The following is a 27,109-nucleotide window of genomic DNA, read 5'->3' as shown; positions in this document are numbered from 1 at the left end:
CTGCGTCCGGTCTGTTGTATGGGTCGCGGTGGTGTAAGGACCTGCCATGACACCATTTAGTCATGCGACAGGTCACGCGAAAGCTGACATTGGCGGTCGCGTGACCTGTCACATGACTAAATGACATCACCGCAGGTCCTTCACACTACCGCGACCCATACAACAGACCGAACGCAGCTGAGAAAATACCGGGGGCCATCGGAAGGTAAGTATATTCTTTATCATTCTTATTCTTTTTTTTAACTATTACTTGGTCACACTATATAAATCCATGCCGGTTGCATGGATTTATATAGTGTGACCAAGTTGTCAAGCACTTTTCCAAGTGATGCTAAAATCGCTTGGAAAAGCGCTTGATAACCCGCATGCAAAAATGCTTGACAAACGCTTCTACCTGGGAGGAAAAACGCATATAAAATCCGCATGCATTTTTCCTGCCAGGGAGAAGCGGAAAAAATATGCAGCATTTCTGCATCATGGGCACTTAGCCTTAAAGACAAAAAGGCCAGATGAGACTTTGCCAAAAAACATCTTAAGGAGCCAATCCAGTTCTGGAAAAGCATTCTTTGGACAGATGAAACTAAGATCAACCTGCAGAATGATGGGAAGAATGGAGAAGTATGATGGGAAGAAAGGGAAGTATGGAGAAGGCTTGGAACAGCTCATGATACAAAGCTCACCACATCCTGTGTATGGTGGAGGCAGTAAGACGGCATGGGCATTCTTTGCTTACAAAGGCGCTGGGTCACTAGTGTTCACTGATGTGACTGAAGACAACGGATGAATTCTGAAGTGTACAGGGCTATACTTTCTGCTCAGAATCAGTCCAGTCCTTCACAGGAGAGATGGAGAATGCTCCAAAATATACTACAAAAGCAACGAAATATAATATTCTGCAATGGCCAAGTCAATTGCAAAATCTCAACGCTATTGAATATGCGTTTCATATGCTTAAGACAAAACTTAAAAGGGGTTGTCCAGACAAAAACGATGACTGCAAACTTATGAATCCCCCCAGTGCAGGCACTGTGCGCTGCAGGGATTCGCCGGTATGAGACCCGGTAATGCAAGGTATGCATGTGTTACACATACCCCAGCGAGCGAGGAAACGCCTTCTAGTCGGACACGCCCACTGGCCGTCTACGTCACTAGATGGGGCGTGGCCTCGCTCCATAAAACTGTATGGAGCGAGGCGGCGCTGAATGGCCGGGGGTATGTATAACGCATAAATAGCCTCCGGTTCCGGGTCTCATACCGGTAAATCCCTGAAGCGCACAGTGCCTGCGCGGGGGAAGGTGGTGGGATTCATAAGTCTGCAGTCACACAGAGTGACTGCAGACATCACTTTTGACCAAGCAACCCCTTCAAGGCAGAAAGACCAACAGCAACTGAAGTCAGCTGCAGTTAAGGCCTGGCAAATCGTCAAAAAGGAAGAAACTCAGCGTTTGGTTTTGTCCATGGCTTCCAGACTTCAGACAGTCATTGCCTGCGGATTCTCTAGAAAGTATTAAAAAATTAATATTTATGGTAAAGTTAATTTGCTTAATTACATTTTGAGCCCCTGAAATGAGAAGGCTTTGTAGAAAAATGGTTGTAGTTCCTAAACATTTCTCAGGATATTTTTGTTCAACCTCTTTAAAAGAGACTGTCCACTCCCTGACTCCGCTACAGGATTTGCCATAAATGCTTAAGGATAATGGTCCTAAATAATGGCATATATCTTTTCTGCGAAGTTTCATATTTACTGCCTTTCTACTCCACTTCCTGTGTCCTGGCACTAGCTCTGTTATAGTGCATAGCAATCACTTTTTGTTCAGAATCCTCTGCTCCTTTCTTACTATGTTTCTCAATATTTCTTGTGCTGGGCTGCAAGCCAACAGAGCATGAATCTGTAACTCTGCCTTAACCCGTCCCTTTCCTCCCCTAGAGCCACACACAGACCCAGTACAATATTATAAAGTTGTTACAGCAGGGTGTATATACATTAAAGGGTATACAGCAGTGTGTATGCTTACAGATATGCGGCTGCAGAGCCAGCCCTATACACAAAAAAACAAGTGATCTCTACTGAATGCAAGAGTCGCCCACCCTCATCAAGCCTTACCAACAGTCAGTTTTCAGTGCCTGGAAGTGAGAGAGAATCTGAAGTGACATCACAGGAAGCCAGGAGATTCTCAGCCAGAGATCATGTGACCAGAGGAGCAGCTCAGGATACAGCAATAGAACTGAAGTGTTATCAGTGACATCTGTTTCAGGGTCTGGGTTAGTCCCTACTTGCCTCCTCAATTGGCACTGACAGCGCTCTCTCTTGCTGGCTTGTCATCTCTCTTTAGAGCTGGCAAGGGAGCGCATGGTCACTGTGCATTCAAAAGAATATAGCACAAGGAGCTCATACTAAACATCAGTCAGAATTTACAACAAAAGCATTATCAATAGAGCAGGGGCTAGCCCAGCCCCACTGTCCTCAGTGACCACAGTCTCTGCCCCATGATTATGAACCATTTGAGTATCACAGCATGCACTAGTGAATCTCAAACAAAATGTCATTGGAAGTATATGAAATATATATACATATAAAAAAATAGAAAGTAAGTTGAAATAGAAATGGAACATTAGACAACGGGATTTTCAATTGACGTGTATTACAAAAAGGAGTTTTGATTATTATATTAGACAGATTTAGTATGAAGTTGGTTTCAGACCACCACTTTAAAGTTCAGCCGAAGGGTTTGGCCCTCCACACCAGTGCCAGTTTCTCACGGGGTCCCTTGGGAAATACCCACCCCTGTTCTAGAGAGATGGTATTCTTAAAGAGGACTGCTACTCTGAATGGTAGAAGCCAAATCTCTCAGAAAATCTTGCCTGGATAAAAAGGACATTGTTTTGTCTGAGCCTTCACTGTATTTTAGATAACTAAAGGGGTATTCTCAGGTTATTAAATTGCTTTAGTTAAAAAAAGAAAGCCAAATGCAAATTGGCTTAGTTTCATGCTAGACATAACTAGTCTGTAAGAGCAGCATAGGTTAAACATAATACAGTTCCCCAATCTCTCAGAAGACCCCATCAAGTGAATTTCAAGATTTCCCACTTAGGAATCATTTTATCTGGTTTCAAAAGCTAAAACGTACACAAGTACAGCAAGGGCTCTAATGAAAGATTAGCAGGATTGAGTCCTGTAAACTATAATAGTTTTGACCCTTTATGCTAGTCATTACTTTAGGCCAGTAAAAGATCCAGGGGTTGTACAACTAGCCTTAGAAATAAAGTTTAAATCCAGACTTTATTTAATACATCTTAAAAATACTGGTTACTGTTAAACATTATTTAAAAACAATAGTCAAAAAGAAATTTGCAAGGATCACCTAATAAATCAGGCTAATGGCAATTATCATTGCTATCTAAAAAAAAAGAAAGACTAAAAAATGTGGGTGAATATTACAAAGCGTAAACAAAATACACAAGTAACAACTATCAAAAGGTGGACATCAGTCTGGAGCGTGTGCATAATATATACCTAAAATGCCAAAGTATCCAATATAAATGTGTCGATTTATACAGCAGCAATTGGATAGTGTGTGATGAACACAAAGTTGTACAGCAAATAAATTAAGTAACCCATATCAACTAGCTGCACCTAGAACACAAATAGTAAACTGCAGTAACTGTTAGATGAATCACACAGATGCAGCAGCAATAGGACAAATTATACATCTGTTACTGCACAGTGAAATTAGTGGTATCACATAAGAGGAAATGATAAAGTAATAGCATAAAGAAAAGTCTACAATCTACTGCACTTGCATTTACTAATATCTATTTACTAAATTGGGATTGCTTTTTTTCTGGTTTAAGTAGGCTTAAACTGAGCAAAACCCTCTGTGTACAGTCTAGCTCATCTGATCACAAAGAATTTTGCAGAGCTGTTGCCATGGATAACTGAACAGATCAAACCATTAAAGTTTAGAATGTGGACACATGGACAAGCATTTGGACACATACATTACACCTACATACACGTATCCCAGTCTAAATACATAACCATTAAACATGAAGTTTGTCTCCCTTTTGAAACTATGGAAGCATACAATTGTATAAAATATCTAGGTATGCTGAAAAATATTAAGATTTGAGAGTCCGCAGTGGTTGATATCTTTTAATGGCTAACAAAAAGGATGGTAACAAAATGCAAAGCTTTCGAGACTACTCAGGTCTCTATCAAGCAGGATATCACAAAATCTGAAGAGTCACATATTTATACACAACAGGGCACAGGAATAATGCAATAGATGAGACAAGTGACATGAATCAGAACTATCATTATGGGAGAGGGCTAAACAGTTGTGGCCGTAAATATTGGAACAGTCATAGATAAGGAGTGTGAAAGTTTTATTGTCCTGAGATTGAGGTCTGGTCTAGGGTTGTGATGCCCCCAAATGGTCTGAGGAGCACATTCCTTAGTTGATGTAGAAAGACATAAATCCGTGCGACATTCAATCCTGTACTGAGTGGGTCAAAGGTTGTCATAAGTTTGTGCTACCAAATTTTTCTGTCTGAGATTTGAAGTTACCTTTTTAACCCCTTACTGACATTGTAATAGTACGTCCCTATGCCCTGGGCCTTATGGACCAGGTACGTACTATTTCGTAGTGTGATCGCGTCCGCACAGAAGCTATGCGGGGCGATCGCCGCCAGTTGTCAGCTGATTCTCACAGCCAACACGCGATGCTATGTGCCTGGAGCGATCCTGCACAGCTCCCGGCACATTAACACGCGAAATGCTGCGATCAAAGTCGATAGCAGCATTCCAGGAGCAAGGGGAGGTAAGCGCACCCCTCTTACCTTGAATCGGGACTCCACGCTGTGTGCACGTGGTCCCAATCGTTGCCATGGTGACCCAATGTCCTCATGACGACATACAGGCATCAGGAAGTTACTTTGATCATGCTCAGTGCACGATCAAAGTAACGTGTCTGCAGGCTGACAGTCTGCATAGCATAGAGGTGCTGCTGCTGCATCTCTATGCTTTGCAAGCGATCAGCCTGCAAAAAATGAAAGTCCCACAGTGGGACAAAGTGTAAAAAAGAAAGAAAGTCAGAAAGTGAAAAAAAAAAAAGTTCTAAAAATATTTTTTTAAAAAATGAAAAAATAATCCCAAAAAATAAAAATATACTGTACCTATAAATATTATGAAAAAAATAAAATAAAAGTACACATATTGGGATCACCACATCTGGAATTACCTGACCTATAAAACTGTCCCACTTTATCATCATACCGTCAAAAAAAAAAAAAAAAAAAAAATGGAATACAACACGATCAAAACGACAAATGTAAATAAAAATAGTACCACTGACGTCATCATCCCGCAAAAAACAAACTGCCATACAGCTCCACCAGCTGAAAAATAAAAAAAAAGTTATAGCTCTCAGAATAAAGTGCTGCAAAAAATTTTTTTCAATAAAATAGGTATTGCCTAAAAGCATCAAAACAGAAAAGCACAATATATACAGTACAGACGAAAAGTTTGGACACACCTTCTCATTTAAAGATTTTTCTGTACTTTCATGACTTTGAAAAATGGACATTCACACTGAAGGCATCAAAACTATGAATTACCACGTGTGGAATTATATACTTAAAAGTGTGAAACAACTGAAAATATGTCTTATATTCTAGGTTCTTCATAGTAGCCACCTTTTGCTTTGATGACTGCTTTGCTCAATCTTGGCATTCTCTTGATGAGCTTCAAGAGGTAGTCACCGGAAATGGTTTTCACTTCACAGGTGTGCCCTGTCAGGTTTAATAAGTGTGATTTCTTGCCTTATAAATGGGGTTGGGACCATCAGTTGTGTTGTGCAGAAGTCTGGTGGATACACAGCTGATAGTCCTACTGAATAGACTGTTAGAATTTGTATTATGGCAAGAAAAAAGCAGCTAAATAAAGAAAAACGAGTGGCCATCATTACTTTAAGAAATTAAGGTCAGTCAGTCCGAAAAATTGGGCAAACTTTGAATGTGTCCCCAAGTGCAGTTGAAAAACCATCAAGCGCTACAAAGAAACTGTCTCACATGAGGACCGCCCGAGGAAAGGAAGACCAAGAGTCACCTCTGCTTCTGAGGAGAAGTTTATCCGAGTCACCAGCCTCAGAAATCGCAGGTTAACAGCAGCTCAGATTAGAGACCAGGTCAATGCCACACAGAGTTCTAGCAGCAGACAAATCTCTACAACAACTGTTAAGAGGAGACTTTGTGCAGCAGGCCTTCATGGTAAAATAGCTGCTAGGAAACCACTGCTAAGGACAGGCAACAAGCAGAAGAGGCTTGTTTGGGCTAAAGAACACAAGGAATGGACGTTAGACCAGTGGAAATCTGTGCTTTGGTCTGATGAGTCCAAATTTCAGATCTTTGGTTCCAGCCACCGTGTTTTTGTGCGACGCAGAAAAGGTGAACGGATGGACTCTACATGCCTGGTACCCACCGTGAAGCATGGAGGAGGAGGTGTGATGGTGCTTTGCTGGTGACACTGTTGGGGATTTATTCAAAACTGAAAGCATACTGAAGTAGCATGGCTACCACAGCATCTTGTAGCGGCATGCTATTCCATCCAGTTTGTGTTTAGTTGGACCATCATTTATTTTTCAACAGGACAATGACCCACAAACACACCTCCAGGCTGTCTAAGGGCTATTTGACCAAGAAGGAGAGTGATGGGGTGCTATGCCAGATGACCTGGCCTCCACAGTCACCAGACCTGAACAGAATCGAGATGGTTTGGGGTGAGCTGGACTGCAGAGTGAAGGCAAAAGGGCCACCAAGTGCTAAGCATCTCTGGGAACTCCTTCAAGATTGTTGGAAGACCATTTCCGGTGACTACCTCTTGAAGCTCATCAAGAGAATGCCAAGAGTGTGCAAAGCAGTCATCAAAGCAAAAGGTGGCTACTTTGAAGAACCTAGAATATAAGACATATTTTCAGTTGTTTCACACTTTTTTGTTAAGTATATAATTCCACATGTGTTAATTGATAGTTGTGATGCCTTCAGTGTGAATGTACAATTTTCTTAGTCAAGAAAATACAGAAAAATCTTTAAATGAGAAGGTGTATCCAAACTTTTGGTCTGTACTGTATTTGGTACCGCTGTAAACGTACTGACCCGAAGAATACAACTCCTGAATGGTTGGTTTTTGTTTATTTTGTCTCCCAAAATTGGAAATAGAAAGCGATCAAAAAATGTCACATGCCCAAAAAAAGTACCAATAAAAACGTCAACTCGTCACGCAAAAAACAAGCTGTCACATGACTGTCGGCCAAAATATGGAAAGAGTATAGCTCTCAAAATATGGTGATGCAAAAACTAGTCTGCACAAAAAAAAATAATTTTTTTTTTAGTGTGTGACAGCTGTCAATCATAAAAACCCGATATACATCTGGTATAGCACCGACCCAAAGAATAAAGAGGTCTAATTACTTATACCGCATGAGGAACGGCGTAAAAAATAAACTCTAGGGTTAGGGTCGTGCTAGGCTTGGGATTTTTTTCAAAAGTTAAGAAAAAAAATGCCGACAAGTGTTGAGCGCAAGTGCTCTCTACTCGAGGTTGCATCGGGTGCTTTAGTATCACGGGTGATCGAGTGACATGCTCGAGTCTCCACCCCCAATGTTTTGCGCCTGTTACACAGCTAAAAAAAAACCTTGCGGGGATTGCCTGCCATGCACAAGCGATCCCAGCATTTGGGGGGGGGGGGTGTTTCTAACAACCGTGAAACATGCGGGGTCTCGAGCATGTCACTCGAGCACCCTAATGTTATCAAATTCTGTGTCATACATCTGGGTTCAAAATGTTCACTATACCCCTTGATAAAATCCTTGAGGGGTGCTGGTTCCAAAATGGGGTCACTTGTGGGGGGTTTCCACTGTTTAGGCGCATCACGGGCTCTCCAAACGCAATATGGCATCCGCTCTCGATTACAACCAATTTTGCATTAAAAAAAAAAAAAAAAAAAAAAAAAATCACACAGCACTCCTTCCCTTCTGAAGCGTGACTGAGCCCAAACAGTGTATTTTCCCCATATATGGGGTACTGGCGTACTCCAGAGAAATTGCACAAAAGTTTTTGGGGTCCATTTTCTCCTCTTACCCTTGAGAAAATAAAATATTTGGTGTTAAAACATAATTTTTGTGGAAAAAGTTTGATTTTATATTTTCACGGCTCTAGGTTATAAACTTCTGTGAAGCACCTGGGGGTTAAGTTTCCAAAATGGGGTCAGTTGTGGACGGTTTCCACTGTTTAGGCTCATCAGGGGCTCTTCAAATGCGACATGGCATCCGCTAATTGTTCAAGCAAATTTTACATTCAAATAGTCAAATGGCACTACTTCCCTTCTGAGCCCTGCCGTGTGCCCAAACAGTAGTTTTCCCCCACATATGGGGAATCAGCGTGCTCAGGAGAAATTGCACAAAAATTTTTAGGGTCTATTTTTTACCGTTGCAAAAATAAAAAAAATTTGGGTCTAAAGTAACATTTTTGTGAAAAGTTCAATGTTCATTGTTTTCTTCCACATTCCAAAAATTCCTGTGAAGCACCTGAAGGGTTAATAAATTTCTTGAATGTGGTTTTGGGCACCTTGAGGGGCGCAGTTTTTAGAATGGTGTCACTTTTGGGTATTTTCTGTCATAAAGGTCCCTCAAAGTCACTTCAAATGTGATGTGGTCCCTAAAAAAAACACAAAAACGGTTTTGTCAATTTTGTTGGAAAAATGAGAAATCGCTGGTCTTTTAACACACACAAATCCCAAACAAAAAAAATGTTTTGGTTACAAAATTGTGCTGATGTAAAGTAGACATGTGAGAAATGTTATTTATTTACTATTTTGTGTGACATCTCTTAGTTTTAGGGTATGTGCCCACGTAGCGTTTTACAAGCGTATATGCTGCGGAATTTCCGCAGCGTAAACGCTTGGTAATCCGTCCCCCATGGTTCCCAATGAGAATCTGCAATTTCAATGCCCATGCTGCGGATTTTTCCGCAGCGTTTTCCGCAGCATGTCCATTAATTTTGCGTTTACGCATGCGGAATTGCCTTGTCAATGCAATAAAAAAAGCAAGGCAATTCCGCATGTCCCAAACGCTTCTAAAACCGCTTGCCAAATTCCGCAAGCGTTTTTCCGGGAAAGGACATGCGGAAATGAAGCAGAAATTTTCTGTTTCATTTCTGCAACGTGGGCACATAGCCTTCAGGGCATGAAAATTCAAATATTGAAAATTGCTAGTCATATCGAAGAAATTTTACAACTATCATGAAGTACAAGTCACGAAAAAACAATCTCAGAATCAGTGAGATCCATTGAAGCGTTCCAGAGTTATTACCTCAATGTGTCACTGGTCAGAATTATAAAAAATGGCCTGGTCATTAATGTGCAAACCACCTTCGGGGGTAAAGGGGTTAACACTAGTAATTTCATGTCCATGATGCTGTGACCAGGGATACAAAAATGTTTGGCCACAGGTCTCTACCTATTCTTTTTTCATCCTTGTTTTAAGTTTTTGCCCTGAGTTGGATATTTAGTACATATAATTAAGTATACTATATTAGATGTGATGCAGCAGAAAGTACCGGGAATCTTGTAGTCCTGATGTGAGTTGGGGATCTTTATCTTGTCTGTGGTCATTATAAAATGTACAGGTTTTACATTTTTACTAATTGCAAGGAAAGGTTACTGTAGCTGTTGGATAGAACAGGGAGCTTCTGACAATGATGCTTCTTAGACTTGGGAGCTGCCTAAAACACAGGCGTTGTCTGGAAATATGGATTGCAACCGGGCATTGTAGTTTCCGTGCAGTGGCCCTTGGCATCTCCAGAATTGGATTGAAGGTGACTACTAGAGACTAGAGATGAGCGAATGTTTCAATATTCGATTCGGATTACTATCGCCGCATTTGCAATATTCGCCGATTTATTCGTCGAACGTTACCAAACGTCATAGGTTTCAATGGGGAGCAAAAAAAAACCAAAACGCATAAACAACACCTTAAAATGGGCCCAAAAGCTGCCAAAACTCATCAAATTAGGAGTAGACACCTGGAAAGTGCCATCAATTGACCCAGAGTACAAGTACTATAATTATTACTATTACAGCGACATTTATTCCAGGGCGCTTTACATGTCAAAAGGGGTCACGGACTGGTACAAGAGGAGAGGAGAGAGGACCATACCCGCGAGGGCGCACAAACAATCTACAAGGAATGGGTGAGGATACAGGTCAGGGTACAGCTAGTAGTGCAGCGGTATGCTGAAGCGAGGGTTACCGCAGATTGTACGCTTGTCACAAGAAGTGGGTCTTCAGCTTCCTTTTCAAGGTTTGCACAGTAGGTGAGTCTGATGTGTTGGAGTACAGAGTTACACAGTAGCGGAGATGCACGGGACAAATCTTGTATGCGATTGTGACAAGAAGAGATAAGAGGGAAGTAGAGAAGGAGATTTTGGAAGGATGGAAAGTTGCGTGCAGGTAACTAGTACAGGGAGACTAGGTCACACATGTCTGGAGGAGACAGGTTTTTGATGGCTTGGTATGCAAAAGTTAGGCTTTTCAACTGGAGTCTCTGGGCAACAGGGAGCCAGCGCAGGGATTGACAGAAAGAGGCCTGGGAAAAGCGGGGTGACAGGTGGATTAATCGACCAGCACAGTTTAGGTTAGATTGGAGAGGTGCGAGAGTGGTAGAAGGGAGGCCACAGAGCAGGAGCTTGTAGTAGTCGAGGCGGGAGATGAGGACGTGCACTGGTGTTTTTCTAGATTTATGGTTGAGAAATGTGTGGATCCCCGAGATACTTTGGAGTTGGAGTCAGCAGCAAGAGGAAAGAGTCAAGCTTGTAGGACTGGGGAGAGTTGGCAGGCATTCACTTTGATGGATAGGTCAGTTGGGGGGGTGGGTGAATGAGATGGTGGAACGATGATGCATTCGGTTTTATCCATGTTAATTTTTTACAAATCTAGCAGAGAATAAAGATGAAATACATTGTGGGATTCTGGTTAGTAAGGAGGTGATATTGGGTCCAGAGAGGTAGATCTGTATGTCATCAGCATGGAGGTGATACTGAAAGCCGTAAGACCATGAGCTGTCCCAGGCCAAAGGTGTAGATGGAGAAGAGCCCGAGTCCTACAACTGAACCTTAAGGGACCCCAACACATTGGGGGTGAGATGAGGAGGTGGTGTGTCAGTGAGACACAATGTCCTGTCAATTAGGTATGAAAAGATCCAGACAGGGCCAAGTCTGATGCCGAGAGAGGAGAGTCTGTAGTTAGAGGGTATGGTCTACTGTGTCAAAAGCAGATGACAGGTCTAGGAGGAAGACCGTAGTCTGGTTTCGACTTGGCAGTTAGTAAGTCGTTGGTGACTTTAGTCAGGGCAGTTTCAGTGGAATGGTGAGGTCAGAAGCCTGATTGTAAGCCGTCAAAGAGGGAGCGGGAGGAGAGGTGGGAGGACAGTTCAAAAGAGACGTGTTGATCCAGTAGTTTGGAGGTATAGGGGAGAAGTGAGATGGGGCAATAGCTAACAATAGGATGGGTCAAGGGAGGGCTTTTGGAGGATCGGTGTGATCGATGTATGTTTGAATCATGAGGGGAAGACACCAGTTGTTAGTGACAGGTAAAAGTGGAGGGTTAGGCTTGTGATGAAGACTGTGGTTCGGTTTGGAATGAGGTGGGATGGTATTAGGTCAAGTTCATTGGAGGTGAGACGTGATTTGGAGAGTAAAGATGATCTTCCGTGATGGCGGAGAAGCCGGTTTTGGAGGAGAGTTGAATCATTATGAGAAGGGGCTGTTGGGACTTTTAAGCAAAAGCTTTGCCCTATGTTGTCAATCTTCTGCTTGAAGAATGAGGCCAAGTCTTCAGCTGAGATGAGAGGGAGGGGGAGCTGGTGGACAGAGTAGAGTACTGAATAGCTGGTTAGGGTTGTGAGACACGTATGATATATGAGAGATGAGCAGTAGATTTGTTTTGCTGCAGTGAGCAATTGTGCAGCATTTTGAAAACTTCTATTACTGGACTCCACTCCCTTTCTTTGGTAGTCGCACAGCGGTACGCCTTGTAGATGAGGGGCTGGAAGAAAATGTGCTCCAGTAGAGCTGCATCAAGTGGCCTCTGCTCCTCTTCCTCCACCTTAACACCACACAGTACGGTCCTCAGAGGTGCCACCCCTATTACCCTTGTTTTCACCCACATCACAACTTTCCAACCAGCCAACTGACTATGGGGAAGCACAGATAAGCGATTCTGCAGAGCTGTTCACACATTCTTTTCCGGGGCATCAGAGTTCTGACGTCGGCGGTTGCGTGACCTGTCACATGACTCAATGACGTCATCGCAGGACCTTCACACCACCGCGACCCACAGGTTGCATGGATTTATATAGTGTGACCAAGTTGTCAAGCACTTTTCGAAGTGATGCTAAAATCGCTTGGAAATGCGCTTGATAACCTGCATGCAAAAACGCTTCACAAATGCTTCTACCTGGCAGGAAAAACGCATGTAAAATCCGCATGCGTTTTTCCTGCCAGGGAGAAGGAGAAAAAATAAGCAGCATTTCTGCATCATGGGCACATAGCCTAAGTCTTATAGACCTTGCATTTACGGCCTTCCATTCTACAGGATGGTGCGGTAGGTCGTGGAGTTGCATTAGATCCGGTGGTGTTGAGGTGAGATGGCAGCGAGGCAATGGCAGGCTGTCTTGATGAGATGGGTTTTCAGGTTATGTTTGAAGGATCCGAATGTGGTGGCTAATCGGACGTGTTGAGGCCCAGAATTCCAGAGGATGGAGGATATTTGGTAGAAGTATTGGAGGTGATTGGGTGAGGAACAAATAAGTGTGGAAAGAAGGAGGTCTTGGTAGGACCGCAGATTACGGAAGGGAATATATCGGGAGATTAGTTCAGAGATGTACGGAGAAGAAAGGTTATGAATGCTTCTCGGCAGGGTTGGACTGGCCCCCCAGAGAACCGGAGAATCCTCAGGTGGGCCCTGGTTTCTCCATCAGGAGAGTTCATAGTGCAAACCTTGCAGGTTGTGATGATGATGAGGCTATCCATCTCTTTAGTTTTCTGTTACTTGGAGTGCAAGCGCAAGTATGCAGCCAGCCAGCCACCCACTCACAGGCCGCAATACTAAACTGCCCCATTTCTGGACAGCTGCTTGCACTTGAAATGTTGCCTTTCAGGCTCGTGGAGGCGGAAGCTTTTCACAACCTCATGGCGGTGGCGACCGGGTCTCCATACTCTGTCCCCAGCCGCCATTTCTATTTCTCCCGGTGTCATCCCAGTCTTCCACAAGCACGGGTCCTAGAACATTACTGCTGGTACTTTTCTTTGGTTATCTGCTTGGCTCCTACCAGCCTGGAATACCTACAGTGAACTATAGTACGACGCCATGGTATTGCCACTGCCCCTAGTACCAGTAGCGAAGCCATCCCCAATTTCCTTCTCAGTAATTTTCTTTGGTAGACTGAGTGGCTGCCCAAATACATTAGGTTTCTTACAAAGCAGATGAAGATACAGAGTGGCAGTAGGTGCAAGTTTCTCCAGCATGTTAGAAATCAGAAGGTGAATGGCAGCACAGTGGCTCAGTGGTTAGCACTGAAGCCTTGCAGCACTGGGATCCTGGGTTCAAATCCCAGCAAGGACAACATCTGCAAGGATTTTGTATGCTCTCCCAGTGTTTGCGTGGGTTTCTTCCTCAGTAAAAAAAAAAAAAAAAAAAAAAAAAAAAAAAAAGAAGAAGCAGCCATTGAGTGTCTGGGAACCTTCCCACACACTTTTCTTAGCCAGGGCTGCTTTTCGGCAGGGTTGGACGGGCCCACCAGAGAATCCTCCAGTGGGCCCTGGATTCTCCATCAGGAGAGTTCATAGCGCAAATCTTGCAGCTGCAATGGGGCTCTTTAGTGGGGGAGAAAGGTGGTCCCTCAGAATGAAATACTCTGGTGGGCCCAATGTTCTTCAGTCTGACACTGCTTCTCGGTTAAAGTTGTATTTCACCACAGCCATATTCTTTAGCTCGGTGAAAGGACTGACAAACAGGAAGTCCTCTAATGCAGCTTGTTGCATAAGCAATGGCAGCCCGTCCAACATCAGCTCACACTTCTCGGTGGTGCTTAGTCACAGACAAAGATCTTTCTTTGGGCCTTGAATTTAATCACTACAGATTTGGACAATGGCCTGATCTGCAATGCGTTTTGAGAAATAACGTGCGTAAGCAAAGCCACGGCTCAGGCCACTGAAGGCCATTAAGCGAAACTCATACAGCTTTCCCACAGACTGAAAGAGGGGTATCAAGACTTCCCTGTCCTCCCCAAGAAGACTGTCCATATTCTCCTCCTCATTATCACGCAATCCGCATTGAGATGAGGCTGGACTGCATAGTTCCTTGCTCGGCCAGCAATGCCTCCTCTTAACTGTGAGCAACAAGCGTTTCAGTAGACAGAGAAGCGGGATGGTGACGCCAATTATTACGTCATCGCCGCTCACCATCTTGGTGGAGTCCTCAAAGTTTTGGAGGACGGCACAGATGTCAGACATACATGCCCACTCATGAGTTCTTATGTGCGGAGGCTGACCTGAATGCCAATGGGAGTGTTGAAACTGGTACTCAAAAACTGCCTCCTGCTGCTCACAAATCCTCAGCAACGTTGATTTCCATTATGTGGTGACTTCGCACAACAGTCGGTGAGCTGGAAGTTGCATATGCTGCTGAAGCACTGCCAGGGTGGCGGAAGCTATAGCTGACTTTCTGAAATGGGCACACGCATTGTTTTTTCACAAGCAGCTCTGGCAGATATGGGTAGGTTTTGAGAAACCGCTGAACGACTAGGTTGAGCACATTTAGTGCCCTCTCATTACTAATGTGTACCCCTGTATGGAGAACAATATTAGCACCGAAAAATTAAAAGATGAAATATAGCCTGCTTTATATACCACGGTACTAAGAAAACCAATTTCGATTATATCTTGTGTACCCCTGTGACAAAAATATCTGCACCAAAGAATTAATTTCACTAGAGTAGAGCTAGTATAATGGTGACTGACAACTCTTCCACTCCAACCAGACCCAATCAGGAGTGTTCACATTTAAATAAATGAGGGCCTAAAACCACCAAAGTGGCATCAGTTTCACCAGAGTAGAAGTAGTATAATGGGGACCGACACTGCTTCCACTACAGTCAACCCAATAAATGGAGACCCAATCAGGCTTCCCCACATTTCCAAAAAATAGTGGCAGACACCAGCAAAGTGGCATAAATTTCAGTACAGTACAAATTGTAGAATTAGGAACGACACCGTTTCCCCTACAGCCAGCCCAGTAGATTGAGACCCTATCAGGATTCCCCACATTTCCAAAAATTAGTGGCAGAAACCAGCAAAGTGGCATCAATTTCACCAGAGTAGAAGTAGTTTAATGGAGACAGAAACCTCTTCCACTACAGCCAACCCAATAGATGGATCAGGATTTTCCACATTTCCAAAAATGAATGGCAGACACCAGCAAAGTGGCATTAATTTCATTACAGTAGAAATTGTAGAATTAGGAACCAAAATCTCAGAGACAGAAAAATGTGGGAGCACAGACTCATGACAACCTTTGACACACTCAGTGCAGGAATGAATGTGTCACATGGATTTATGTCTTTCTACATCAACTAAGGAATGTGCTCCTAGACCATTTGGAGGCATCACAACCCTAGACCAGACCTAAATCACAGGACAATAAAACTTTCACACTCCTTATCCATGACTGTTCCAATATTTACAGCCACAACTGTTTATCCCTCTCCCATAATAAGAGTGTTGATTCATGTCACTTGTCTTATATATTGCATTATTCCTGTGCCCTGTTGTGCAAAAATATGCGACTTCAGATTTTGTGATATCGTGCCCGATCACCAGAGTAGTCTCAAAAGCTTGCACTGTGTTACCATCTTTTCAGTTAGCCATTAAAAGGTAAAAACCACTGAAAACTCTCAAATATTAAAATTTTTTTTATCTGACTAACACGGTGCAAAGATATATATTTTAGGTATGCTGAAGCATTAAGATTTCACTGAGCCTAAGGCTTGGGTGACACGGCCGTCGATTTTCTCATGCGGGACAATCGGGATAATTATGCTAATGTCACTCGGACTAACGAAGTATAGATAAAGTGGAGAGTATTCAAAGAGTCTCAGAATTTGGCTCGTCTCATACAGTTAAAAAATTATTTTATTACCTAATTAAAAGGAAACAACAAGTTACTGGTCACAGACAAAAAAATAATAGAGAATTCGCAACTATTATAAAAACAAAATATTCATATAAGTACACAATCAGGATGCCACAAATACCCAGGGGCTAATTTTATAAAATATGAATTTTTAATGTCACTTGTATAAAACTGTCACAGTTTGATCAGAGTGTCATCTTAGTGGGATCAGATTCCCTAGCATAAGAGATCATCATCACAGGTACGTAGAAGACTGAGAACTTAATTTCTCTATTCTCTGTGTCCGCAGTAATCAGACTGCACTGGAATGACATCCAAGTGCAGTCCAATGTTTCACATGTACCTATATGGGTGTGCTTGATCGGATTATCAGATGCACTTGCAGCATTCTGTGATTGTTTTCTCATACCAAATTGGCATGAGGAAAAAAAAGTGCTTGTTGGCACCGCCCCATAGTATAACATTGGACTGAGTACTATCCGATAAAACATGCAAAATATTGGATAGCACTTGGCCGTGTTATATGGTCATGTGAGCGAGCCCTAAGGTATAGGCTAGACCCTGAAATGCAAGAACTATGCACGTCTCTTCTTGAGCAAAGTGTCAAAGGCGCTAAGTGGGCAGTTACTTCAGAGGCAATAGACTAACACCCGTCGTCTTCTCTCTTCACACAGGTACAATCTCTGCTTGCTGTACAATATCTCTGCCTGCTGTATGTGTCATCTACTGGTCTATTCCCCTGAAACTATTTAATGGTACAATCTCTGCTTGATATATTTCTGCAGTATATCATCTGATACATTTCATTCAATACTCACTGATACATGTCTGTCCCTCCCTCATTGCAGACATTATCTGATGGTGGAAGGTGTTATTCTGTGTAGCCGGGCATGTGGTGGAAGGTGTTATTCTGTGTAGCCGGTCATGGTGTTAGTGGTATCTTTGATCAACTAGCCATCTCCTGGTGTGCTGATCAGCTGCTAATTTATCCTCAAGCAGCTCACCAGATGGTTTAGTCTGCCCTATAAATTAAGAAGCTGCATAAGGGGTGAACGCGTGTGGGGTGCATGCACGTGTCTTACTCTTACTCTCCTTTAACTATGTTTTTGTTAGTTTTTTCTCTTTCCTCTATAGTCCTCCATTTTCTAATAACACCCCTAATCCCTAAACCTTGTAAGTAACTGGTCATCTCTTCCTCCACCCTCCCTATTCATCTCACCTCCTCCTCAGAACTATTCCTCAACATTCAATCCTGTCTCTCCAAACACAGACCGCCACCTCATGCTCTCTCCTTCTCCCACCTGCTAACACTTTCTCTGCTCCTCCTCACTGCCGACGACATCTCTCCAAATGCAGGTCCTCCTCACCACATCCCCACATTCACTTCTACTTCCTATCCACAATCTACCACAAACTCTCGCAACCTTTCTAATCTCATACTCATTCACCCAGTCCCCACTTCCCCAGGAGCTCTATGGAAAAAAACAAAACAAAAAAAAAAAAAAAACAACAAAGGTTTCAGATTTTGTATCAGTGTGTCCATAAAATTATGATAAAATATAAAAAAAAAAAAAAAAAAAATGAACCTATGCAGTAAACTATGCTCTATAAAAATAAATAAAATTAGAAAAATGCCAGAGTTGCGTTTTTTGGGGGCATTGCCAAGATATTGCGTTTTTTATCTTAAGAAGCAATAAAAACATTGTACCAAAAATGTTAGATCGCCCTGCAAAAAAAAAAAAAAAAAAAAAAAAAAAAAAAAAAAAAAGAAGCCTCCTCACAGGGCTTCATTGACCAGAGGGGGGGAGGGGGAGGGGGGGGGGACACAACAACACACTATGCACGTTTGGGTTTGCATCATTGTAATTGTACTGAACTGGAGATTCACATTTACAAGCCTTTTCTGGCAAAAAAATTATATTGTACAAGCAAAATTATGGAATTGCGCTTTTTTGCGATTTCACTGAACAGAATTTTTTTTTTACCAGCACATTGAATGGAGAAAATGAATGGTGTCTTTCAAAACGAAATAGTAACAAACATATTAACGTGGGTTGAATAAAGACCTAGGTCCATCAAGTTCAATCTTCATCCTGCAAAAAAACAAGTCCTTATACTAATTAAGAAATTAAAAAGTTATGGGTCTTGAATTGAGGAAAAAAACAGAAGCACAAAATAAAACCCCCCAACTAGGATGAAGGCTTGATGTATGCTCAAGGGAATAAATTTATCAGTATACTTTGAGTATTCACTTAAAACGCACCTGTCAGCAGTATTGTGCTCAGTTAATTATATACACTGTCAGATGGCAGACATTACACTGATCAAAATGATACCATCGTTGATGAAATCCGTCCTGTGGTTCTTGTGTAATATTTACTTTCAGTTCGGAGATACTGATATGCTCGTGCTCCGGGGCGGCCTGTGGGGGGCGCTCTATCTGGTGCTCTGCTTACATATTCATCTGTATGCTCTTATGATAAGTAACTGATCGTTCAGTCACCAGCCTCCTATTTTAACTAGCCCTGCACTACTAGATGCATTATGTAAAATAGAAGACAGGTGACTGAAAGATCAGTTACTTATCATAAGAGCATACAGATGAATAGGTAAGCAGAACACCAGATAGATACCACCCACAGTCCTGTTCCAAAGCACATACAGTACAGACCAAAAGTTTGGACACACCACCTCATGTAAAGATCTTTCTGTATTTTCATGACTTTGAAAATTGTACATTCACACTGAAGGCATAAAAACTATGAATTAACACATGTGGAATTATATACTTAACAAAAAAGTTATGAAACAACTGAAAATATGTCTTATATTCAAGGTTCTTCAAAGTAGCCATGCTTTGCTTTGATGACTGCTTTGCACACTCTTGGCATTCCTCTTGATGAGCTTCAAGAGGTAGTCACTGGAAATGGTTTTCACTTCACAGGTGTGCCCTGTCAGGTTTAATAAGTGGGATTTCTTGCCTTATAAATGGGGTTGGGACCATCAGTTGTGTTGTGCAGAAGTCTGGTGGATACACAGCAGATAGTCCTACTGAATAGACTGTTAGAATTTGTATTATGGCAAGAAAAAAGCAGCTAAGTAAAGAAAAATGAGTAGCCATCATTACTTTAAGAAATGAAGGTCAGTCAGTCCGAAAAATTGGGCAAGCTTTGAATGTGTTCCCAAGTGCAGTTGCAAAAACGATCAAGCGCTACAAAGAAACTGGCACACATGAGGACCGCCCCAGGAAAGGAAGACCAAGAGTCACCTCTGCTTCTGAGGATAAGTTTATCTGAGTCACCAGCCTCATAAATCGCAGGTTAACAGCAGCTCAGATTAGCGACCAGGTCAATGCCACCCAGAGTTCTAGCAGCAGACTCATCTCTACAACAACTGTTAAGAGGAGACTTTGTGCAGCAGGCCTTCATGGTAAAATAGCTGCTAGGAAACCACTGCTAAGGACAGGCAACAAGCAGAAGAGACTTGTTTGGGCTAAAGAACACAAGGAATGGACATTAGACAAGTGGAAACCTGTGCTTTGGTCTGATGAGTCCAAATTTGAGATCTTTGGTTCCAACCACCGTGTCTTTGTGCGACGCAGAGAAAGTGAACGGATGGACTCTACATGCCTGGTTCCCACCGTGAAGCAGGAAGGAGGAGGTCTGATGGTGTGGGGGTGCTTTGCTGGTGACACTGTTGGGGATTTATTCAAAATTGAAGGCATACTGAACCAGCATGGCTACCACAGCATCTTGCTGCAGCATGCTATTCCTTCCGGTTTGCGTTTAGTTGGACCATCATTTATTTTTCAACAGGACAATGACCATCCAGACTGTGTAAGGGCTATTTGACCAAGAAGGAGAGTGATGGGGTGCTACGCCAGATGACCTGGCCTCCACAGTCACCAGACCTGAACCCAATCGAGATGGTTTGGGGTGAGCTGGACCTCAGAGTGAAGGCAAAAGGGCCAACAAGTGCTAAGCATCTCTGGGAACTCCTTCAAGATTGTTGGAAGACCATTTCCGGTGACTACCTCTTGAAGCTCATCAAGAGAATGCCAAGTGTGTGCAAAGCAGTCATCAAAGCAAAAGTTGGCTACTTTGAAGAACCTAGAATATAAGACATATTTTCAGTAGTTTCACACTTTTTTGTCAAGTATATAATTCCACATGTGTTAATTCATAGTTTTGATGCCTTCAATGTGAATGTACAATTTTCAAAGTCATGAAAATTCAGAAAAATCTTTAAATGAGAAGGTGTGTTCAAACTTTTGGTCTGTACTGTACATATCATTATCTCAAAACTGAAAGTAAAGATTACACAAGAACCACTTTAAGGATTTCATCAACCAAGGTATCATGTTAGCGTTATGTCGCCCACCTTACAGTGTATGTAGTTTACTGAGCGCAATCCTGCTGACAGGTGCGCTTTAAAAGTACTTCTCAACTGTGATGTTGGCCACAATAGAGAGGCACCAGCTAATTCATAATGAATCAGTTTGAGCACTTTTCATTTTGTCTTCCATCTTAAGCCACCACTCCAGCGTTTATTCGTTTTTTTCAGCGCTGGAGTGGAGCTTCAAATGCAAGCCCCCTGCCCAGTTCTTATACTCACCTTCCGGCAGCTTCACCTTTTACGGATGCCGATCCGGTCCCGTTGCACCATATTTTGCCCATCATTTCTGCCTGGCCGGAAGTCTAAAGTTACGTCAAAAGCTCTCAATACAAGTCTATAAGAGCCAGAACGAGGCTCCCAGACTTGAATTGAAAATTGACCTCCGGTGTCTGCTGAAGCGCGCCGGCAGGTCACTTTTAGCCAGAGACGGACGGAAGCAACGCTGGAAAAGATTGAAGGGGATGACAGGTGAGTATCAGACAAGGAGCAGGGGATTTAAATTTAGAGCATCACATCAGCTGTGCAATAAGAAAAAAAAACACACGCTGGAGTGGTGATTTAAACAATAATGTGCTGCACAAATATATAATGTTTGATGAGGCCACAGTAGAAACATTTTAGAAGCCCTCATGTTAGACTCATGAAAACATAATGTTAACAGTGGGCAATGTATTCTAAATAAATTCAGTCTTTTAAATGGAATTATACAACACAATATGGTCAAATCATGAGGCCTAGCCACGAGTAAAAAAAACCTTGAAACCATAGAGGCTGGGCCCAGCCACTAAATTTATATAGTGCACTTACCTGTGCTGCCCCAAACATTTATGTAGCTTCTCCAGTTCAATTTGCTGGGGAAATTTGCTGACACATTGCAGAGGAAAAGGGAAAGCTTGCAAACACAGATAGCCCCCACAACTCTCTCTCCCACTCATATGAAAGTGGTGTCCGAACCAGTAACTCTGCAAGATGCCAGCTGCTTCTATGGTTATCCAATGGCTGAGGAACCTCTGCTCAAAGTTGTGACTCCCAAATCTTTTGACAGGTGGAAGGAGAAGACAGGACAATTTAAATGTTTAAAAATGGTAAGTTATCTTTGCTCTAGGAGCACTTCTCATATGACTAGTTCTGTAGCTAACACTGGAAGGTCATGTGACGGGCCTTTTAACCTCGGTGCTCTTCTCCCAGCAAAGGTAATTTAAAACAACCAGTGGTGCCATCATAAGGAACATGCTGGAAAAAGGTAATATGAACTATAAGAAATTAGGTGTAGCCAAACACTTGTAAATGCTTAATTCTTAGAAAGATATATATATATTTTTTTTTAATTAATTTAAAATAAGTCTGCATGGCTTCACTGAAAAACATTACAATTTACATAGGACTGCTCAAAAACAGTCAGCTACTCCAAGAATGTATCAAATGCATGCAGTAGTTCTGCCAACACTTTATCAATCATAATGTAATGACAACACAGCGCTTGCCATACACAATGCCCTGGCATCTGCAAGGTATCAAGACATTATTCCCCAATACCTGGGAAAGACCCAGAGTGTTGTTTAGAACTACATCACAGCTCAACTCTTATCTCGATGCTAGAATTACAGTAAGCGTTAGTAGGGAAGAAGATCTCAGTGTAATGAGGTTATACACATCACTCTTACCACATTACGCTGAAAAATACGATTCTGACCTTCTCTGGGGGTGTTTGCTTTTTTCTTTCTTCATGAGGTTTCCTTCTTATGAATGATCATCATCACACACACAATAAAAAGTAAAAAGAACCTTTGCCTATGATTTCTTGGCCAAAGGGAAATTAGCAAGTCAGGCACCTCAAAGTTTTCAATCCAATATATTCTCAACAAAAAAGGAAAAAAAAAAAACAAAACAAAAAAAACTAGAGCCCTGAAGTGGGACTAGGGTATTGACAGCACAGCTTATCTCATTCATGACCAGCTGCGTCGTTCAATACACCAGAAATATTACTCCAATCACTGACTGGAATAAGATTTGTGGTGCACATACCACTTGTTAGATGCTCTTCTCTTATTGAATCGGAAACGATTGACATCAACACATGCTCATCGATACCGGCAGCAATATAGCCAGTCTTGATGAATCAGGATTTTTGTTTTATTCAGTCGCCTTTACGCAAGTTAACCAGTTTTAAATGAAAAGTAGTAGTGAGAAGTACCTTTTGTGCAGTAGGCACTTCACAAAACCCTTCTTTGTTGGGCGAGTTGTAGTGAGCCCCTAAATAGATTGGAAAAAAAAAGTGTTGAAAATTCTTTCAGGGTTTCTTACCTAGAGCCGTCACAACTTTTGCACAGTTAAAGTGCGGACAGGCTTTAAATCTGCAGAATGTAGGATAAAAATACGATAAACCTGATGCTAATCTGTTGCCAATGCCAAATTTTGTTAAGCTGCAAATACAAAACTTAATTTGAAAATTCAGGTAAGGCAAAGATCGCAAATCCTTTATGATGGAAAAAAAAAAAAAGGTACATCAATAGACTCCCAACTAGTGATGAGCGAGTATGTTCTGTTCAGAGTATGCTCAGGCGAGCACCGAGTAGTTGCAGCTGCTCGGTGATGTGTTTGAATCGTTCCCGTGTGCATGATTTGCAACTGTCTGACAGTTTTAATACATGTGAGGAATGTGTAAGAAATAGACATTCCTCACATGTAATAAAGCTGTCAAACAGTTGCAAATCATGCACACGGGAGTGATTCAAACATAACACCGAGCAGCTGTAAATACTCAGAGCTCGGCCCGAGCATACTCGCCGAAAGGGTTAATAGAACATACTCGCTCATCACTACTCCCAACATATAAAAATAAAATACCAAGTTTATGGTAAAATAGCCTGCTTTGACTTACCAAAGACTACATTATCAAATTTATTTGATAAAACATTACCTTAATTACTATTTGCAAGGAAAAGAAATATGAATTTTTAGATTTCTGCAAGAAACTTCTGCAAGCAGCTTACCAAAATAAAAAAACAAAACAAAATTTGAGCAATACAAAATCAAATTTAATAGACAAGTTTAAAAGTAAAACAAAAACAAAACAAAAAGAAAACACAAAAAAGCAAAAACTAAATCAAGAGAAAAAAAAACTGAAAATTCAAGGCAGTCTGTAGAAAGCTTACGGGGATTAATTTTATTTAAAGAGGTTTTCCACTACTAATTAACCTCCTTTTGTATCTCCCAACACTTCCTAACAATCAGTTTTTCAATATACTTCCATCACCTGTGCTGCTTCTGTAAGCACATCTCTGTGTGGGTTATGAGTTCTCTGTTGTCATGCAGCCAATGGTACTTCCAATCTGGAACCAGGATCGGAAGAACCAAAAGAACATCGGCAGCTCAGATCATGCTTCACTCTCCACTGCTTGCATCCTTCTGATGCTTTGGAGTGCTGGCCCTTCAGCTGACAAGCCCTGTGATATGCTTACTAATAATTAGCAGCTGAAAGAACAGCACTTCAAAGCTTCATCAGGATCCAGGGAGAGGAGGAACATGAATTCTGCTCTGAGCATGCATGCTCAGACTGCTGTCACTCACTGAGGTTGTCCAGCCTCACCATTGACGTGTGCTACTCAATTTGTCAGACTCCGGTTCCAGATCAAAAGTAGCAGTGGCTGCATGACAACAGAGGAACACAGCACTCACACACAAATGCGCTGACAGAAGCAGCACGTGTAATAAAAAGTATAAAACAAAACTGATTGTTAGAAAGAGTTAGGACATATGAAAGGGGATTAAATTATTTGTGGAAAAAGTAACTAAGAATCAAATACTCTTAATATTTTAAACTTTAGGAAATTAAACTTTTATATGCAAATGGTCAATACTCCTACAAAAGAAATTCACAAAAAAAAGGGACGCAAAAAAGCACAATGCTCAAATGTTTACAAGTGTTATTAAAACAGTAATCTTAGTTGAAGGTCATATATTTTACTTGTCAGAAAAGCATGGACATGAACTCAACTATACTGTACTAATACAAAGTGCACTATGCACAGTATGTCACACAAGAAAAAAATCTTTATATGAAAAACATGTTTCAGAGCTCAGTAACAGAGAACTCTTTGGTCCTTCCCTGCCTCTGGGATTATAGAAGTCAATGGCATCATTTACTTTTATAAGATGGCAATACATATGATTTAATAGGGAATAGAAAACTTTTGTAATACAAAAACATCTAACTTAATCTAGGGAGCTGAACACACTGATACAGACCTATTTAGTGACAGATCTCCATTCGGACTTCAAATTTAAAATCAAAGCCCTTAAAAAAAAAAAAAATTATATCTCTGTTTAGAGATATATCTAAATGTGAATATATAGATCTATATATAGATAGATTTATCTATAGATATATATATCTATATAGATATATCTCTAGATAGATATTGCGTAAATCAGTGAGCAGGAGGGCGAGAAAATGGTAAAGCAGATTATATGTATATGTATATATATGTACACACACAAATGAATAGTTGAGCTGGCATCTTGACAGCTTGCTTAAAAAAGTAATTTCCAGCGTCAGGAAAATGGAAACCCACAGGTCGAACCTTAAAAGTCTTCAAGGTTAGAGTAAACTTAAAGTTATCCATAGGGTATATTTAAAGTTATTTATTCATATTTTATTTGTATATTTAAAGTAAATAACTTAAGGAACTTAAAATTGGTCTAACATGTTGGGATCTCAAATCGAGACCCCAGAGTATAAAATTCTCCCCCCCCCCACTTTTCATTTAGACCAAGACAAACACTTGTGAAAATTGGCGCAAATGAGTTTTACACAAAGAAAAAAAAAGTTTTCCCCCAACTTTGTCAATCTGATTTTCTCTAATCCATACAAAAGACAAGAGCAAGTTATTTGTGGGACTTGCTGGTTTTGAAAGAAACTTGTAAGGTCTTGTCTCCTAAACGGTAGCCATTCAGACTCGCAATGGCCATGGCTGCTTCTTCATAGTTTGTCATGGTCACAAAGCCAAAACCTTTGCACTTGTTGGTGTTAAAATCACGAATGACCTTCACATTAGTGACAGCTCCAAATGGACCAAACATCTGCCAAAGGATTCCTTCATCTGCATCTTGACCAAGGTTGTAGATGAAGATGCACCATCCAGATGAAGCACTGCTGGTAACATTCACACCAGATATACTACTCATATGATCTACCCCCATAGGAGAAAACCTATTTAAGAAAGAAAAAAAAATATATATTATAACAGTTATCATGTAAAGAAAAAGAACGCATTAATAGGAAAATAATGGGGAATACAATGTACTTCCAATAAATATCAAAAATGTACAAAATGAATGTTCTGACAACCAAAATTCTTACAGTTGGTATCACGGTAAGGGCTCATTCAGATTTGTATTTTTTTCACATAGAAAAATTATCACGGTATAAGTGTTCGGTCTGAGCTTCATCCGTTTTTCTCAGATTAGAAACAAACCAAAAACTTAAACTCCTTTCTCTTGTCTAGCAGTCTGTTAAAAATGGACAGAACTTGGAAGGTATCAAACTGCTGCTTAATAATTTCAGACCCACATTGTATTGAAAATTTGGATGTGACACACTGATGAACAGATACAGTACAAACCAAAAGTTTGGACACATCTTCTCATTTAAAGATTTTTCTGTATTTTCATGACTATGAAAATTGTACATTCACACTGAAGGCATCAAAACTATGAATTAACACATGAGGAATTATATACTTAACAAAAAAGTGTGAAACAACGGAAAATATATGTCTTATATTCTAGGTTCTTCAAAGTAGCCACCTTTTGCTTTGATGACTGCTTTGCACACTCTTGGCATTCTCTTGATGAGCTTCAAGAGGTAGTCACCAGAAATGGTCTTCCAACAATCTTGAAGGAGCTCCCAGAGATGCTTAGCACTTATTGGCCCTTTTGCCTTCACTCTGCGGTCCAGCTCACCCCAAACCATCTCGATTGGGTTCAGCTCTGGTGACTGTGGAGGCCAGGTCATCTGGCGTAGCACCCCATCACTCTCCTTCTTGGTCAAATAGCCCTTACACAGCCTGGAGGTGTGTTTGGGGTCATTGTCCTGTTGAAAAATAAATGATGGTCCAACTAAAAGCAAACCAGATGGAATAGCATGCCGCTTCAAGTTGCTGTGGTAGCCATGCTGGTTCAGTATGCCTTCAATTTTGAATAAATCCCCAACAGTGTCACCAGCAAAGCACCCCCACACCATCACACCTCCTCCTCCATGCTTCACGGTGGGAACCAGGCATGTAGAGTCCATCCGTTCACCTTTTCTGCGTCGCACAAAGACACGGTGGTTGGAACCAAAGATCTCATATTTGGACTCATCAGACCAAAGCTTAGATTTCCACTGGTCTAATGTCCATTCCTTGTGTTCTTTAGCCCAAACAAGTCTCTTCTGCTTGTTGCCTGTCCTTAGTAGTGGTTTCCTAGCAG

General features: G+C 41.5%; 1 protein-coding gene across 1 annotated transcript in view; it reads right to left on the bottom strand.

Moving 5' to 3' along the window:
* Window positions 1-23,654: 23,654 nt before the first annotated feature.
* The window catches only part of ELAVL1 (ELAV like RNA binding protein 1), a 176,703-nt gene continuing 173,248 nt past the window's right edge, over window positions 23,655-27,109 (bottom strand). Inside the window, exon 6 of the mRNA XM_073685731.1 lies at window positions 23,655-25,850. Within this exon, the coding sequence (XP_073541832.1) occupies window positions 25,526-25,850 (325 nt within the window). The 3' untranslated portion in view covers window positions 23,655-25,525. The remainder of the gene's footprint in view (window positions 25,851-27,109) is intronic.

This window comes from Phyllobates terribilis, unplaced genomic scaffold, assembly GCF_046119375.1.
Source record: "Phyllobates terribilis strain yellow unplaced genomic scaffold, ASM4611937v1 Scaffold_1__5_contigs__length_1240528914, whole genome shotgun sequence".
In the NCBI taxonomy this organism is placed as follows: domain Eukaryota; kingdom Metazoa; phylum Chordata; class Amphibia; order Anura; family Dendrobatidae; genus Phyllobates; species Phyllobates terribilis.
Note: the sequence above shows the minus strand (reverse complement) of the source record. Positions and strands in the feature narration are given on the sequence as shown.